The sequence below is a fragment of the Stegostoma tigrinum genome, chromosome 22, assembly GCF_030684315.1.
Source record: "Stegostoma tigrinum isolate sSteTig4 chromosome 22, sSteTig4.hap1, whole genome shotgun sequence".
Taxonomy (NCBI): Eukaryota; Metazoa; Chordata; class Chondrichthyes; order Orectolobiformes; family Stegostomatidae; genus Stegostoma; species Stegostoma tigrinum.
In genome coordinates, this window is record NC_081375.1 from 36,206,106 (window position 1) to 36,223,273 (window position 17,168).

The 17,168-nt window shown below is 40.5% G+C and overlaps 1 protein-coding gene across 3 annotated transcripts in view; it reads right to left on the minus strand.

Moving 5' to 3' along the window:
- Positions 1 to 1,906: 1,906 nt before the first annotated feature.
- eme1 (essential meiotic structure-specific endonuclease 1) overlaps positions 1,907 to 17,168 on the minus strand; it is a 32,989-nt gene continuing 17,727 nt past the window's right edge. For all 3 annotated transcript variants that reach the window (XM_048555606.2, XM_048555607.2, XM_048555608.2), the window contains exon 9: positions 1,907 to 8,833. In XM_048555606.2, the coding sequence (XP_048411563.1) occupies positions 8,666 to 8,833 (168 nt within the window). In that variant the 3' untranslated portion in view covers positions 1,907 to 8,665. The remainder of the gene's footprint in view (positions 8,834 to 17,168) is intronic.

Consider the following 17,168-nt stretch of genomic DNA (forward strand, 5'->3'; position numbering starts at 1 on the left):
CTGCAGCAGAGTTTGCACACGATTCCAGCATGTAATTGCAGTCTGTGCTTTAGCAATGGCCATCTTGTCATCAAAAGATTTGGAACTAACTCAGAGTTGTACAGCATTGAAACAGACCTTTAGTCCAACTCGTCCATGCCAATCAGACATCCTAAATAAATCTAGTCCGATTTGCCAGCATTTAGCCCACATCCCTCTAAACCCTTCCTATTAATATACCCAACCAGAAGCCTTTTAAATGTTGCAATTCAACCAGCCTCCACCACTTCCTCTGGCAGCTCATTCCATACCGTCTGCGTGAAAAAGGTGCCCCTTAGGTCCCTTTTAAATCTTTCCCCTCTCACCTTAAACCAATGCTGTCTAGTTCTGGACTCCCCCACCCTAGGTAAAAGAAATTGTGCATTCATCCTATCCATGCCCCTCACAATTTTATAAACCTCTATAAGGTCACCTATCAGCCTCCAACACTCCAGGGAAAATAGTGTTCTGTCTCCCCCCCCCCCCCCCCCCGCCCCACCTTATTCAGCATCTCCCCATAGCTCAAACCCTCCAATTCTGGCAGTATCCTTGTAAATCTTTTCTGAACACTTGTAAGTTTCACAACATCCTTCCTATAGCAGTGAGACAAGAATTGCACGCAATATTCCTAAAATGGCCTAACCAACATCTTGTACAGCCACAACATGACCTTGCCAACTCCCTATACTCAATACACTGACCAATAAAGGCAAGCATATCAAATGCCTTCTTCACTATCCTGTCTATCTGGTTCTTCACTTTCAAGGAACTATGAAACTGCACTCTGAGGCCTCTTGGTTCAACCACACTTCCAGGACTTTACCATTAAGTATATAAGTCCTGCTCTGATTTGCCTTTCCAAAATATAACACCTCACATTTATCTACATTAAACTCCACCTGCCACTCCACAGCCCTTTTGCCCATCTGATCAAGATCATCCCTCAGGTCTAAAGCCACGCATTTCTGAATATGCCATGCAGTTGAAATCACAGCACTGACATCACTAAATTTCTCTTAACACTCTTTTGAACAGGTCTCTCAATTTTCCATTGGACAGAAATCTTTTGACAATGGGCATAAGCTGTGCCAGTCATTTGCATTGGAAAAAAATTCTTGAATATTCTTTAACCTTCATTGTAAAAGCATATTCACTAGCTCAAATGTTAGCTTTGTTTAGTAACCAGGATTGCTTTCTTCCATCTTTCACTTGGGAACAAGCCTTGTAAATGTGCCATACACTTCCAGTCCAATCTCTATTAGCAAAAATGCTTTATTACACTAAAAAAACTACCTTATTGTGATACTCATATTCCCCAATTTCCCCTTCCTATAACTGGCTCTGCAAAACAAGTCCATTCTCAACATATGAATAGTTTTCAAGCGGTATCATGTAGTCACAAGATATTGCCCTATTTAAGTAAGTGACCCAGTAAACACTTTTATGATAGCTAAAAAAACCAAAAGAACTGCAGATGCTGTAAATCAAGAACAAAAACAAAGTTGCTAGGAAAGCTAAGCAGGTCTGGCAGCATCTGTGAAGGAGAAAATAGGAGGAAGGCTCACTGTACCCAAAATGTTAACTCTGTTTTCTCCTTCACTTTATGATAGCTGTTTGTAACAATGTTACTGAAACTATTTCAGTGCAATCAAATCAAACTTGCCAAACCCAGTGTAATTGTTAATGAAAAGATGTAGATGGACCTGCAGACCATTCACCATCTCGTTTACTAAGGCTTGAAGCAATGTCTCACATAATCCAATCAAAATCCTTGCCATCTGGGCTGGTAGCTTATTTTGGTCATTACAATTTCCACTTCTGTTTGCTGAAAAGATGTTCCCAATTTAATGCCAACTTATCTCCAAGTTTCATGTTATATGAAAAACATTTTATTTTTAAAAATAAATTTTATTCATAACATTTGCAGAAGTATGTTATATGACAGTTCAAATTTAACATTTGTCATTTTTGCTGAACTTTACAAGAGTTTTATAACATCCCCTTTATCTTATAGTATGTATGGCAGAATATTTCAGAAAGGTAGATAGTGAAATACTGGTAAAAACTTCACGCTTGGAGAAAACTCAATGTGATCAGTTGCTTCGGGACAGAAACTATAACAAACTCACTGAGTTATCAAGTGGCAGTTTTAGCACTTTTCACAGTATCTCAGAAGAAAGATAGCTGCAGCTGGAACATAGTGTCAAAGAAACTACTGCTATGGAAACGTAGGAAAAAACTATTCTATTAGAGATCAAGCAGGATGCCTTTAGGAGTTTGGTTTCTGTTCAAAAGAGACAAAAGTCAGACAAGCAGTCTTCAAGATTTAAAGGAAGAGAATCATCGAGGTGTGCCTGCCTTGCTAATGTAATTGATCCCAGGAAAATTTGACTGGATTGGAACAATTGTTGAAGGACACTCAAAATTTTATCTGTTGTGGCAAGGAGGAGTGAGCTGGATTGACTTAGACACTGATTCTTTAATGATAGTACAAGCATGATGCAAATTTTAATTGCCTTAGTTAATGCAAAGGTAACCATTCCAGTAAATCACCACTGCACCTGCAAAATCAGAATTATCCAAACTTTTTGCATGGAGGGTCACATTTCAATTTTTCCACTCACTTGGCAGTCTGGTGAGCAAATTTCAAAAAAATAAGGTTTGGGATAACAGTAAGAATGAATTTCAAAGAAAAACAATTATAACAAAATACATTGATAATTTAAATAAATTTTAAAAATGTGATTAAAATAAAAAATGTCAACAAGTACAATTAAGAAAACCTGATTATCACCTTTTTAGTTAAGATTCAGGGCTAAAAAGAAATCTATTTGGCCCCAAATCCATATCACCAGGGAAGGGAAGGTGATTGAAGTTGAGCCAAGCAAGGGGATATAAATGACATCATACTTGCATTTTGGTGGCACATACACAGCTGGCCGCAGAGAAAACCATGTAAGTTGCAGCCAGAAGCAAAGTGATTCAGCTAGGTTTCCCCTCTCCCAGTCTACTTTATGGATAGGTTTTTGGGGAGATAGGAAAGTGAATGTTTGCCACACTCTTCTCCTCCACTTTCACATGTATGCTCTCTGCCTGTCAGTCCCTCCCTCCAACCCTCTCTATCCCTCTTTCACCCTCCCTTCCACTCACTCACACCTCTGCTCTGCCATCCTTGACCACTTACTTCAGAGTGCTGCATGGAAAACAAAGCACCTCATCCTGTCGCCAATTTGGAGCCTCCACCACACCCAACCAGATGTCATGATTATATAGTCATAATAGTGCATTCATCAAAGGTCTGTTACTTCGCCAAATAAATCTATGCTGTCTGTCCTTAATTAACTCAAACTTCTTAAGATACCCATTAAGTTTTTCTTGCATTCTTGTTTCTAAAATCCACTCCACCATACTCCTCCCCATAAACCCTGTACATTAAACTAACCAGCTTGTATTTACGAGGAATGCTTTCAACTTTCTTGAACAAGGGTGTCACATTTGCCACTTTTCAATGTTCTGCAAGATCACCTATATCTTGGGAAAATTAAGGCAAGCATTCGGCTATCTCCAATCTGTAGTTATCCTCTGGCTGTCAATTTTCATCCAACCATTACCTCTATTATCTCCATACATTTTTAAAATCTCTCTTCGTAAACACTGATACAAAAATTAATTGTGCTTGCCCTGAGGTGCCCCTCTAAGACATATTGTACCCTCTTTTTCTCTGTTTATCTCTATGTGCTGATAGAGTATTTAGGGGTTAGCTGTCTATTCATTTCCATCTATCCTTTTAGTCTCTTTGCCAGTCTTATTTTCTTTTTTCAAGTTGAATTAGATAATTATATTTGATCTGCTTTTCACAATATAATGACCCAACTTGCATTATAAACCTCATTACATCTTATTCAACAACACTTTCGTCATTCAAGAAATCTTAGCTTTTATTCCTTTTCTTTACATTTTGTTCAGATGTGCCTCATCTGTACCTGTAATGTCTCTTTAAAGGGCACTCACTGTTTTGTAACAACTTTCCTTTCAAACATTAGTTCCATTTTACTCTTGGCTGGGATGTTTTTGCATCCTTCAATTTAAAAATTCGAAATTAATGCTCAATGTTTTTGTTTCCCCCAATCTGAATTTCACGACATGAATGTCATTCTTAATCAAGTGCTTCCCCCACAGACTCTTTGTTCGCTTGACCTACCGTATTGCCCAGCAATAGGTCTAGTTATTCTTTCTTTCTAGTCAGCCTGAGAAAAAGAAACTGGTTGAGCAAGATCTCTTGAACAGATTTTAGAACCTTTACTCTAACATAATCCCAAACGATAATTGGGTAATTAACATCCAATTAATTAATTGGGTAATTATTTTTGCCCCTAAAGGGCATCCTCCTTTTCTAACACTACAATGTTATCCCTTCAATGAATGTTCCCATCCCCACCCTCCCTTTTCACCTCTCCTGTCTATTCTGGACACACATTTGGAATCTCTCGCTAGACTCACTTCAGTAGAAAATCCTCAAAATAGCCCCCTCACCTCAGCTCAGGGAGCTAGCGGTGAGAGAGAGAAAGAAGGGTATTTGTATCCCAACCATGTATTTTTTAAACATTTGTTAATAGAAAGGGTTGTTTTGATGAAGTGCCTACCACAGGACAAAGGTTTCTTATATCTTTCATGCCAACCTATCCACCTCGTTGGATATTTTATCCTCCATGTCAACTCACCCAGTGTCCACTACAGACAGACCTCGTAAATCATGTTTAAAAAAATTTGAAGCCTACAAATATTAGATAATCTCCAAATCTTGGCAATCCATTTGAAGTACTTGTGGATTAACTGGTAATGAATAATCATACATTATTCTGCTTACACCTCAAAAGGTAGCTAAACTCTTAATAACCTCTAACAGCCAAACAAACTCTGAACTCAAAACACAAAAATGCTGGAAGTCACGGCAGGTCAGGCAGCAACCATGCAGGGAGAACAAGCTAATGGTTCAAGCCTAGATGACTCTTCATTAGAGCTGTGAGCTCAATATTTGCTGAAATACTTGTACATTTTTGAATGTCAGACAAGCATTTGCAACACTCCTCTTGGAAATATGCACTACTTTTACTTTTTAAATCGCTCGGACAGTTGTTGCATCCGGTGTCTAAGCAACTTTTTTTCTAACATATACCGACAGCTGCAGCCAGGTACTTTTTTTAGTGCTTAAGAAAGTGGACATTTGAAAACCTTCACATCATGATAGTTATCAACCTTTCAGAAGCTTTCATGTATACTCCATAAATGCTTGATTTTAATACTGTGGATTCACATTCACTTGCAAAATAGAGTCTATTTGAACTTAACAGGCACGTTTTGAATTCAGTGCTCAGTTCGAGCTTCTTTGTGATAGTGATACATCACACGAGTAAAAATTGGACCTAGGAATGGAGGCAGAACTTCCAAAACTGGGTCCTATCCACAATTTTGCAAGTTTGATCATTTCCACAACTCTGCAAAAATCCAGGCCATAATATTCAAAAATGTAACGGCCAATCCTCATCATTCTGAAGCAGAGCTTCCATCACTACTACAAAGCTACTACTGTTTTTAGCTCACCAAATGTTTTCACTCCATTTTTTGCTTTGAGACATATGCATTGTAAACCTGGTTGTTCATTACTCCTAGTTCTTCGTAGTCTGCTCCTATCTAATTTGATTTTTTTTTCTCTAATATCATTGAATACCCTCACTCCCAAGCACACTGGTGAACGTCATCATAATGCATTAGACTCAGTTCAAGTGGCTTGCAACTTGCCTCTTTGGAATATGTGTCCCATGTCCTAGAATTGGTCCCAACGTCCTCAAAAAGTGGGCGAGGTGAGTTGGAAAGAAAAGGGTTGGAGGAAGGATTAGGACTGCTGTCTCACAGCACCGGGGACCAGAGTTCGACTGTCAGCCTCAGGTGACTGTCTGTGTGCAGTTTGCAAATTCTCCCAGAGTCTTTGTGGGTTTTCGTCAGGTGGTCTGGTTTCTTCCTACAGTAAAATATGTACAGATTAGGATAAATTACCCATAGGTTTCAGAAATGTGTAGGTTAGATGCGTAAGCCGTTGGAAATGCAGTGTTACCAGGATAGGGTAGGGGGATGGATCTGGGTAGGATGCTTTTCAGTGGGTTCGTGTGGACTTGTTGGGTTGAATGGCCTGTTTCACACTGTGGGGATTCTGCAAGGACAGAAATGAGGGTGGAGGAAGAGAGTTTGTGCGCAATGATACGTGAAGCAGAAAGGATAATGACAGGGTGGGGAAGGAGAGAATCAAACATATTGACAGGATGGTTAGAATGAAGATGCAAGGCAGAAGGAGGGCTGAGGAGCTGGAGTAACTAAGGGGTTGCTGAAGGAAATCAGAGATGGGACGGGTAATGTTATGCAATTTACGCTGTTCCTGTAAGGCAGAGTTTGAAGGAGCAGTAAACCCAAGCTCTCTTCCCCATCATATGTCGTCAACCATCTTGGCAGTTTAGACACTGTCCTCATCCAATATTAAAACAAAGGATACTGATTATATTACCCAATCCATAAACAAATCCAACAATGTGGCATATTAAATTTATTTTTGTGTTTAGATTTTACGCCTCATCTATAGTTTGTGAATTTTGAGAAATATTCCCTTGTAAAAAGATGAAATGGCTATACTACTTGTTCAAAGTTTTTGTTCCTAAACAGTCTTACCCACTCCTAAATGCAGGTCAGAACTGAACTGTGGAAGACTGAAATCCAGATGGAAACATGTCATCAGCACACCTGGCAAGCAGCAGAACTTAGCCTGCCTGCACTTTATGATCAGACGTCAATTAAGAGGCTGTCAGAGAGGGAACCATCTAATTAATACTGGCTGGTGGGTCAAAATGCTATAAGCTCTTGCAGAGATGGATTTTTAAAACATAGCTGTGCAGTAGTCTGCCTGCTTGAACCCAGAGGGAGGAGATAAGACAACCTCATGTTTCAGTGACACCTCCCTTAGGTACTTCTGGAGGTTGTTTATCTTTCCACAAGATGGAATGAGGAGGCTAGCATGTGACATCAAGAAAGCATAGCCAGAGGTGGCACATGTTGTGCGCAGCAACAAAGCTGCAGCCAGAACATTAATCCAGTACAGGGAGATGTAAAGGCCTGCAGAATCTGGAAAACGGTGTAGCATCAATAATTGGCAACTGAAAACACAGTGTTAGGCAATAAGGCTAGGTGGTAGATCCATGCTTGGGGCAGCACCAGGTGATGCTAACATGAGGCATTCATTTATCAGGCATCTGAGAGCCAAGTTTGCAGTAGGGAGGTGCTGCACTGATGCTCCAAGATGGCAAAATAGCTGCTTCATCTTATGATTACAGCAAATTTATAGAGTGACTTGCCATAGACATCAGGAGACAGTACTTGCATTAACTATATTCATATCTGCAGAAATGTGCACAATAGGTCTCATAGTGCGAGTAGACCCAGAGGCTGGAGTTACTATTACCACTGTGACACCAAAGGGAGAACAGCCTGTCGCTAATGGTAATACTGTTCCAGAGACTACGGAAAGGGAATAAAGATTTAGTTGTGTCCATCAGTCCTTATCCATCTTATGCCTTTAATGCTGCTTGCTAAGGTGTGGAAGCGAGGGACCTTGTGGAAGATTTAGTGTTTTATTATAATATCTTGTTTCCCTCAGATCCAGAAACATGATGCTAAGTACACTTGAAAGCTCGGATGCAACGCCATCAGGCAGCCACTACAGCATTTTATTCATCTTGCACTTCCTCCAATAACACTGATACACTCTGTAGCATCTATTATACTTGTACAACAATCTGGTGAGCGTTTCACAGATATGTAACAAGAGGAGATAGCAGTGGCAACGGCAGGTAGCTTTATATCCTCTCAAAGGACTGATGAGTACCAGTAATTTTCAGCTTCACGTAGATGGTGAATCTGAGCAGCATAAGATCAAGCAGATAACAAGTGGTTTCATATCCCCTGGTAAATGCCTGCAGTGTCTTTCACAGCGTGTGGCACTGAGAACATAGCACTCATAAGATACAAGGGCAGTGAGTGAATATCCTGGACATGGGACATGGACTAACCCATGAGCTAGGTCGAAGAACCAGCCAGTTTTCAGGAGTTCAAGCAGCTCAGGTGAGCACAGAATTTAATGCGAGGCCCCAAAAGTGAGGAAGGGCACTGTTCTCTCTCTCCCATTGCCTGGTTTTGTGGCAGCCTTAGTGAGGGCCCCAAGAAGGAATTCTTCACCTGTCTTCTCATCAAGGAATAAGTAGCAAAAATAATTTTTAAAAAAGTCTTATTAACCAGTTCATGTGCTGATTGAGTGGTGGAGGTAAATGTCTTCACAACTCAAAACAGTGTAGGAAAACTATAATTCTCCAATAAAACTGAACCAATGAAGAATTGTACATCAGCCATTAGTGTACTGAAACTACTACAGCTACGGTAATAACTTAAAATGTGGTAACTGATTTCTATACAACCCTCCTAGTGTGAAACTACAAATCTCTTAAGACCTTTGGCCTGCCATTTGATGATGACAGCATTCCACGGAAAGGAATCAAAAAGCTAAATGGTTTCAGACACTTCCGCGACAGGCGCTGGCGATTTGTCACTGTTATTCAAGAAATGTTTCAGATTCCACTGAAGTCATCAACAAATAGATTCGTTTCGAGAGCTCAGGCCCAATCCTTCGCGTTGTTGATGTTGTTCCTTCTCCACGTCGAACAGGAATATTAGCAAGCAGATTCTCCTTCTCTCGCTCCGAGCTGCACAATTGATATGCCTAACCAGAGAGAAAACAACTGATCTTTAAACCAATAAGTATAAAACATCAATATTTCACCCATATACAACACATAAAAGAATCAATTACAAAAATATGGTTCCCCTACTGTATTCCATGGTAAAATATACAAATATTAACACATAACAGAAGAAAATAATATACCATGGCATCTTTGATCGCCACTCCTAGAAATATCTTAAAAGCATTTCATAGCGAATGAACAATGATATAGAATTCTCACAGTGGCCTCTTGAACTGCAAAATTTGTGGAAGTGCAATTTAGATAAAAACAAGTTAATTAAATTTACAATTCTTCTAAACAGTTTGCATCTGGAGTTAACATTTAAAGTTGTACAGTATTTGGGTTTATTTACAGTTCTGTCACAGAATAACAGTGCTATGAGTACAAGTACGAAGCTGGTCACTCCCCAGCCTCTGACGGTCCAGGGAAAATAAGCCCTAGTATATTCAGCTTCTCCCTCTAGCTCAAACCCTCCAACTATGGCTACTCCACATAAATCTTTTCTGAACACTTTCAAGTTTCACAACACCCTTCCTATAGCAGGGAGATCAAAATTCCAAAACTGGCCTCACCAATGTCCGGCACAGCCACAACAGGATTAGCCACCTCCTATACTCAAAGCACTGACCAATAAAAGGTGAGCCTACCAAATGTCTTCTTCACTATCCTATCTACCCATAACTCCACTTTCAAGGAACAATGAACCTGCACTCTGATGTCTCTTTGTTCAGCAATGTTCCACAGGACCTTACCATTAAGTGTACAAGTCCTGCCCCGATTTGCCTTTCCAAAATGCAACACCTTACATTTATCCAAATTAAACTCCATCTGCCACTCTTCGGCCATTGACCCATCTGATCCAAGATCCCATTATACTAAGGTAATCTTCTTAGCTGCCCACTACACTTCCAACTTTGGTGTCGTCTGCAAGCTTCCTAAGCATACCTCTTATGTTCACATCCAAATTATTCATATAAATGATGAAAAGCAACCCTTCACCACCACCCTCTTATCTTTTATCTTCAAGCCAATTCTGTATCCACCTATTCAGTGTGATCTAATCTCGCTAAACAGTCTACCACGAGGAACCTTGTCAAAAGCCTTACTGAATTCCATATAGATCACGCCCACTGCTCTGCTCTCATCCTCTTCATCATTTCTGCAAAAAACTCAATCAAATTATTGAGACATGATTTTGCACCACAAAGCCATGTTGACTATCCCTAGTCAGTCCTAGCCTTTCCAAATACATGTAAACCCTGTTCCTCTTTTCTCTCCACACTTGAATGGCTCCCTTGTGTTATTGCCAGTTTTCTCATCCTCCCTACAGCCCTACTCTCATACACATAAGAGCAAGAATCTCAAATCTGTTGAACAAGCTCAAGGGCTGAGGCTCCTTTGGCACTACTTCTGGATCCCTCTACCTCTCACTGGTAGTCACACTCTCCTGTCCCTGACCATTGACCGAATTTGAGTAGTTAATCTAAGTAGTGTGACTGCCTCCCAAAACACAGCAACCAGACAACTTTCCCCCTCCCAGATCTTTCACAGTGTTCAGAGTTCAGACTCTGACTCATCAACTCTGAGCCCAAGTTCATCATGCAATCAACACTTGCTACTGATATGGTCACTATGAAACACAATGGTGTACACCAACTCCCACAGCATGCAGTTACAACACAGATGCTGGGGCAGACAATTTTAATTACTTAGTTTTTCATTTCATTTTAAAAACCATTTTTAAACTCATGGTCTGTAAATATTTCCCCTATTTACCTGCAAGCTGAGAGTAATCTATAATAGATAATCAAATCGTAGCTATCACTAATGAGCTTATGGCTTGTGTGTGATGTCACTCTTTTGTGCTGGGCTCCTGATACTGTGCTTCAATTTATCCTGTTAAAAACCATACAAATTATGAGCCAAAAAAAGTAAAAAGCACCTCTTCCCCTCTACACCAAACTCATATGTTGCCTCCAAATTCTTCAAACTGTATGCTCACTCGGGCTGTGACTCACTCTGGATGTAATCTCTCTTGCCTGACTAGACAACTCCAGAATCCCTCATACTATTGCTCTCAGAATCCTTCTCTTGCCCCAAGTCCAATTCCCTCCCTTCACTAACATTTAGCAACTTACTGGTGAACCCCCAAAGATATAAACCCCAGTGTATTTCAAACTGACTGAGACGCACTCTGGGAACTCCTGCGTTACAAGCCTCAGAAATGAGAGTGGCCAAAGACAAAATGGTCCACCATGAAAGTAACAAATGTCAGATCAGTTATGACCCTATTGAACAGCAAAGCCAACTCAAGGGGGTTAAACAGGTTAGCCAGGTTCCTGTTTCTATAGGTCTAAGGTCTGAATATATTTTGTGAAAGGAATAGGTGGAATCATAATGCCTTAAATGGATAGAAACATTGATTTTACCCTTGTTCAACTTATTATTTATAAAAACCATGGACCAATGCATATGTTAAAATCACCTCAGTTCCAAGACATTTCAGCATTTAATGCAGTTAGTGCAGGTAACAAAAAAAAAAGTTCCATACTAACAATGCAACATGACCATGAAAGCTTATTCATAAAATCAACCAACTGGCTTGGTTGTCTTTCAGCAGGTTCTAAGTATAAAGGAAATCGCCTAAAACTGTAACATCACTCAGCTTCAATTTCTATCTATTACCTCAATACAGAAAAGCATGCACTGAAATGCAGTTTTCCTCTTATCGTGAATTAGTCCTGAACAACAATAACCAATAACATACTTTTGATATAAATGCCAGAACTGAAGTTTCCTTACTACTGCAGAAAGGCAGATGACACAATTTAGATCTTTGAAAGCTAAAGACATCAACGACATAAATATCTGTGTCAACAACAGGAATCACAGAATATACAACAAAATTAGTAATTCCCTTTTCTTACAGAGCTTTTGTCAATTAACAGTTTTGATAAAGTGTGGAAATGGTCAACAATTAGACAAATGATCAAGTACTATGTGAAACATGCTGCTGGGAATAGATAAGTTGCCTGTGGGATGCATAAATAATTGGTGATTTTAAAAAATATTGGATTTACACTTCATTACCTGCAAGCTAGCAAGAAATTTTACAAAAATCAAAAGCAACTGCTCTGCTGCCTGGATTGCTGCCTTTCAATAAGAAAAGGCATTGCCACTGACTAGGCATTTACTGTCCATCCCTAAATGCCCCTGTGAAAGTGAGCCATATTCTTGCATCTCATCAGTTCATGTCTTGCAGGTACATTCACAGTGCTGTCATCAAGAAAGGACGATACAGGATTTTGTCTCAGTAAAACTGAAAGAATGTCAATTTAATATTAATTCAGGATGATGTGTCTTCGAAGGGGAACTTGCAGCTGGTGTTCCAATGCATCTGTTGTGTTTGCCCTTCTGGATGGTACAAGTTTGGAAGCTACTGCCAAATGAGTCCTAATAAGGAAGTGCAGCTTGCAGATTGTGCATTGGTGGAGGCAAGAGGGAAAGGTGAAGATGTGATACTTTGCAAATTGGTTTTGTTGTGAACAGTTTTGTGCTTTCAGTATTCTTTAAGCCCCACCTCATCCAGTTAAGTCATGAGAACTTGCCTAGAAAAAATGCATGATAATCATGCCCTAATGTTCCACAAGTTGTGGAACATACGCACAAATGTATAAAATCCCAACGAAACTTTCAAACCTGCCTGCCTGGCTAGTGGCTACCCACGTTAAAAGCAATTCACACTAGCTTGTTTCAACAACAGCAAAAATAGCTATTGTGAAATACTTAAATTTAACAACAGGGAAAATAAATAATTTTTACTTCATGCTCTTTAAACTATAGAACATAGAACAGTACATCACAGAACAGGCCCTTCAGCCCACAATGTTGTGCCGACCATTGATCCTCATGTATGCACCCTCAAATTTCTGTGACCATATGCATGTCCAGCAGTCTCTTAAATGACCCCAATGACCTTGCTTCCACAACTGCTGCTGGCAACGCATTCCATGCTCTCACAACTCTCTGTGTAAAGAACCCGCCTCTGACATCCCCTCTATACTTTCCTCCAACTAGCTTAAATCTATGACCCCTCGTGTTAGCCATTTCTGCCCTGGGAAATAGTCTCTGGCTATCAACTCTATCTATGCCTCTCAATATCTTGTATACCTCAATTAGGTCCCCTCTCCTCCTCCTTTTCTCCAATGAAAAAAGTCCGAGCTCAGTCAACCTCTCTTCATAAGATAAGCCCTCCAGTCCAGGCAGCATCCTGGTAAACCTCCTCTGAACCCTCTCCAAAGCATCCACATCTTTCCTATAATACGGCGACCAGAACTGGACGCAGTATTCCAAGTGCGGTCTAACCAAAGTTTTATAGAGCTGCAACAAGATCTCACGACTCTTAAACTCAATCCCCCTGTTAATAAAAGCCAAAACACCATATGCTTTCTTAACAACCCTGTCCACTTGGGTGGCAATTTTAAGGGATCTATGTATCTGCACACCAAGATCCCTCTGTTCCTCCACACTGCCAAGAATCCTATCCTTAATCCTGTACTCAGCTTTCAAATTCGACCGTCCAAAATGCATCACCTCGCATTTATCCAGGTTGAACTCCATCTGCCACCTCTCAGCCCATCTCTGCATCCTGTCAATGTCCCGCTGCAGCCTACAACAGCCCTCTATACCGTCAACGACACCTCCAACCTTTGTGTCATCTGCAAACTTGCTGACCCATCCTTCAATCCCCTCATCCAAGTCATTAATAAAAATTACAAACAGTAGAGGCCCAAGGACAGAGCCCTGTGGAACACCACTCACCACTGACTTCCAGGCAGAATATTTTCCTTCTACTACCACTCGCTGCCTTCTGGTGGCCAGCCAATTCTGTATCCAGACAGCTAAGTTCCCCTGTATCCCATTTCTCCTGACCTTCTGAATGAGCCTACCATGGGGAACCTTATCAAATGCCTTACTGAAGTCCATATACACCACATCCACAGCTCGACCCTCATCAACTTTTCTAGTTACATCCTCAAAGAACTTGATAAGGTTGGTGAGGCATGACCTGCCCCTCACAAAGCCGTGTTGACTGCATTTGATCAAGCCGTGCTCTTCCAGATGGTCATAAATCCTATCCCTCAGAATCCTTTCTAACACCTTGCAGACGACAGACATGAGACTTACTGGTCTGTAATTGCCGGGGATTTCCCTATTTCCTTTCTTGAAGAGAGGAATTACATTTGCCTCTCTCCAGTCCTCAGGTACGACTCCAGTGGAGAGCGAGGATGCAAAGATCTCGCACGTGGCGAAGCAATTGCATTTCTCGCTTCCCAAAGCAGCCGAGGACAAATCTGGTCCGGGCCTGGCGACTTGTCAATCTTAATGTTTGACAAAATTTTCAGCACATCAGCTTCCTCTAACTCTATCCATTCCAGCATGCACACCTGCTCTTCAAAGGTTTCGTTCACTACAAAGTTCGTTTCTTTCGTAAAGACAGAAGCAAAAAACTCATTTGGGGCTTCCTCTACCTCCTCAGACTCCACACACAAGTTCCCTATGCTATCCCTGATCGGCCCTACTCTTTCTTTGACCATTCTCTTATTCCTCACGTAAGTGTAAAATGCCTTTGTGTTTTCCCTGATTCGTTCTGCCAAGCCTTTCTCGTGCCCCCTCCTGGCTCTCCTCAGACCATTTTTGAGCTCCTTCCTTGCCTGCGTGTAATCCTCTCTAGCTGAACTTGACCCTAGCTTCCTCCACCTTATGTAAGCTACCTTCCTCCTTTTCACAAGAAGCTCCACCGCTCTCGTCATCCAAGGTTCCTTTATCTTACCCCTTCTTGCCTGTCTCAGAGGGACATATTTACTCATCACTCGCAACAACTGTTCCTTAAACAGTCTCCACATGTCTATAGTGCCCTTACCATGGAACAATTGCTCCCAGTCCATGCTTCCTAACTCATGTCTAATCGCGTCATAGTTTCCTCTTCCCCAATTAAATATTCTCCCATGTTGCCTAATCCTCTCCTTCTCCATAGCTATGTAGAATGTGAGGCAGTTTTGGTCACTATCACCAAAATGCTCTCCCACCACAAGATCTGATACCTGCCCCGGCTCGTTTCCAAGCACCAAGTCTAGAATGGCCTCTCCCCTCTATACCTCTTCAAAAACCTCAAATGCATGCACACAATTAAGACAGACAAAAGACAGAGGTTATCACATATATACTATAAATGGAAAAATAATATTGACAGGGTAAACAAAATTCAGAAGATTTTTAGTCAAGGCAAGGTGGAAAATCTTTTTCTCTCAATCATTTGATTTTTGCAGTGATGATGTGCTGCAATCTGAAAGGTGATGGTCATCCTTTGATTTGATGGTTGCTCAAGTGAATCCAAGTCTTTTCTTGTTTGAATACTGTGTTAAGCTTTCCTGGTTTTTCTAAGTTTTCTTCCCAGAGGGGAAAAAGAGCAAGAGCGAGTGAATGAGAGGAGGAAGGGATATGCTTTCTTCCTGCAGCTTCTGGATATTGTTCACTCTTGGTGGTCATATCTTCTTAATACTCTCTGGCTCAACCAGAAGATTGCTGCCATACAAAATCTCCTTAACTAGAAAGACACTTGATGCCATTTGGTCTCAGATTCTTACTCTGTTGTTTCTAAAAAGCAAAATTGCACATGTACAGCTGAATAATATGCATCATTTGATCTTCAAGTTGCAAAACTTTTCTGTATATTTTTAAGCTATATCAGTTCAATTTCCATTTTAGTGTATGGCTCCAAATAACGTTAAAAAAGCCTCTTACAAAGCGGAGAGTATTCCTTCACATTTGTGCCTTATGGGTTTTGGACAGGTTTTAAGAGTCAAGAGGGGAGTTACTCAAAGACAGACAAAAGAAACAAATTATCACATATATACTACATATCACTTGCTCTTGTAGCAAATGAATCTGTATGGTTAGTCCAGTTTAGTTTCTGGTCAATGCTAACCCCCAGAACGTTGATAGTGGGGTATGTCAACGATGGTAATGCTGCGGAAAGTCAATGAGAAACAGATTATCTCTTGTTGCAGATAGCCATTGCAGGCATTTGTCTGAGTGAACCAATCTTACCTAAGTCTTGATGTATATGCATACAGACAGCTTCAGTATTTAGCAGAGTCCAAATGATGTTGAAAATTTGCATAGTGAATATCCACACTTTAGATCTTATGATAGAGGTGAGACGGTGCAACTGAAAGTTGATCAGGATCAAGCAATCTCGTGAGTAACTCCTGCAGTAATGTCCCAGGGACTGGAAGGACTGGTTTCCAATAATGACAACAATCTTCATATGTGCTTATATGACTCCAACTAGTGGAAACTCCCCTCACTGATTCTCACTCATTCAAGTTTGCTACGAGTCTTTAACACGACACTTGATCAAATGCTGCCTTGATATCAAGAGTTGTCACACTCTGACCAGGTAGTGCTGTTTGATAGCACAACTGATAACACCTTTCTGATGAAAAAGAGGACACTGATGGTGTGGTAATGGCCAGGTTGTATTTGTCGGAATTGGACAAAGCAGGGCAATTTTTCACATTACTTAGTAGATGCCACTGTAATCGCTTTAGAGCAAGTTTGGTTAGAGGCACTGCTAATTCTGGGGTACAATTCTTCAGTACTATTACCACAATATGCTCTCTTTGTGAATCATGTTAACATTTGTGTAGTAAAGCAGGACAAACCAACGTGGAATGTATCAAAAACTTACTCAAGCTATATGCATCAAGATAATGCCAATAAAGCATGGTTATACAACTCAGGCTATGTCATTTACCAGAATAATTCAAGGCTACCAAATAGCATTTAATGTAGCGAACTGGAAGAGCAAAAAAATGAGGATAAACAGAGAGAGATATGAAAACAAATCAAATAATATAGTATCAACTACTAGCACTGGCAGATCTCAGTTGATTGTAGGAGCTGGTGAAAATCTTGCTACTAATATGGAGTGTTAAATGCTGAATAGTAAATAGCAACTTATTCAATGTGCAGGAGAGTCTGGCTGTTATAACAAGCTTAACAGTCAGAACAATCATTCAGAAACAGAATCTACCAAGGCTATGGTGCAATGGTAGTTTCCTACCTCTGGACCAAGATGGCTCGAGTTCAAGGTCCCACCTGAAGTGTGTAATCTTTAAACAGGTTTATGAGAAAATATCTACATAATAAAGTTCCAAAAGACACCGGCAGGTCTCATGCTCCAGATACGAGACTTTCCTTCACGACCATTTGAAAGACATAAATGAAAAATATGGGCCCCACACG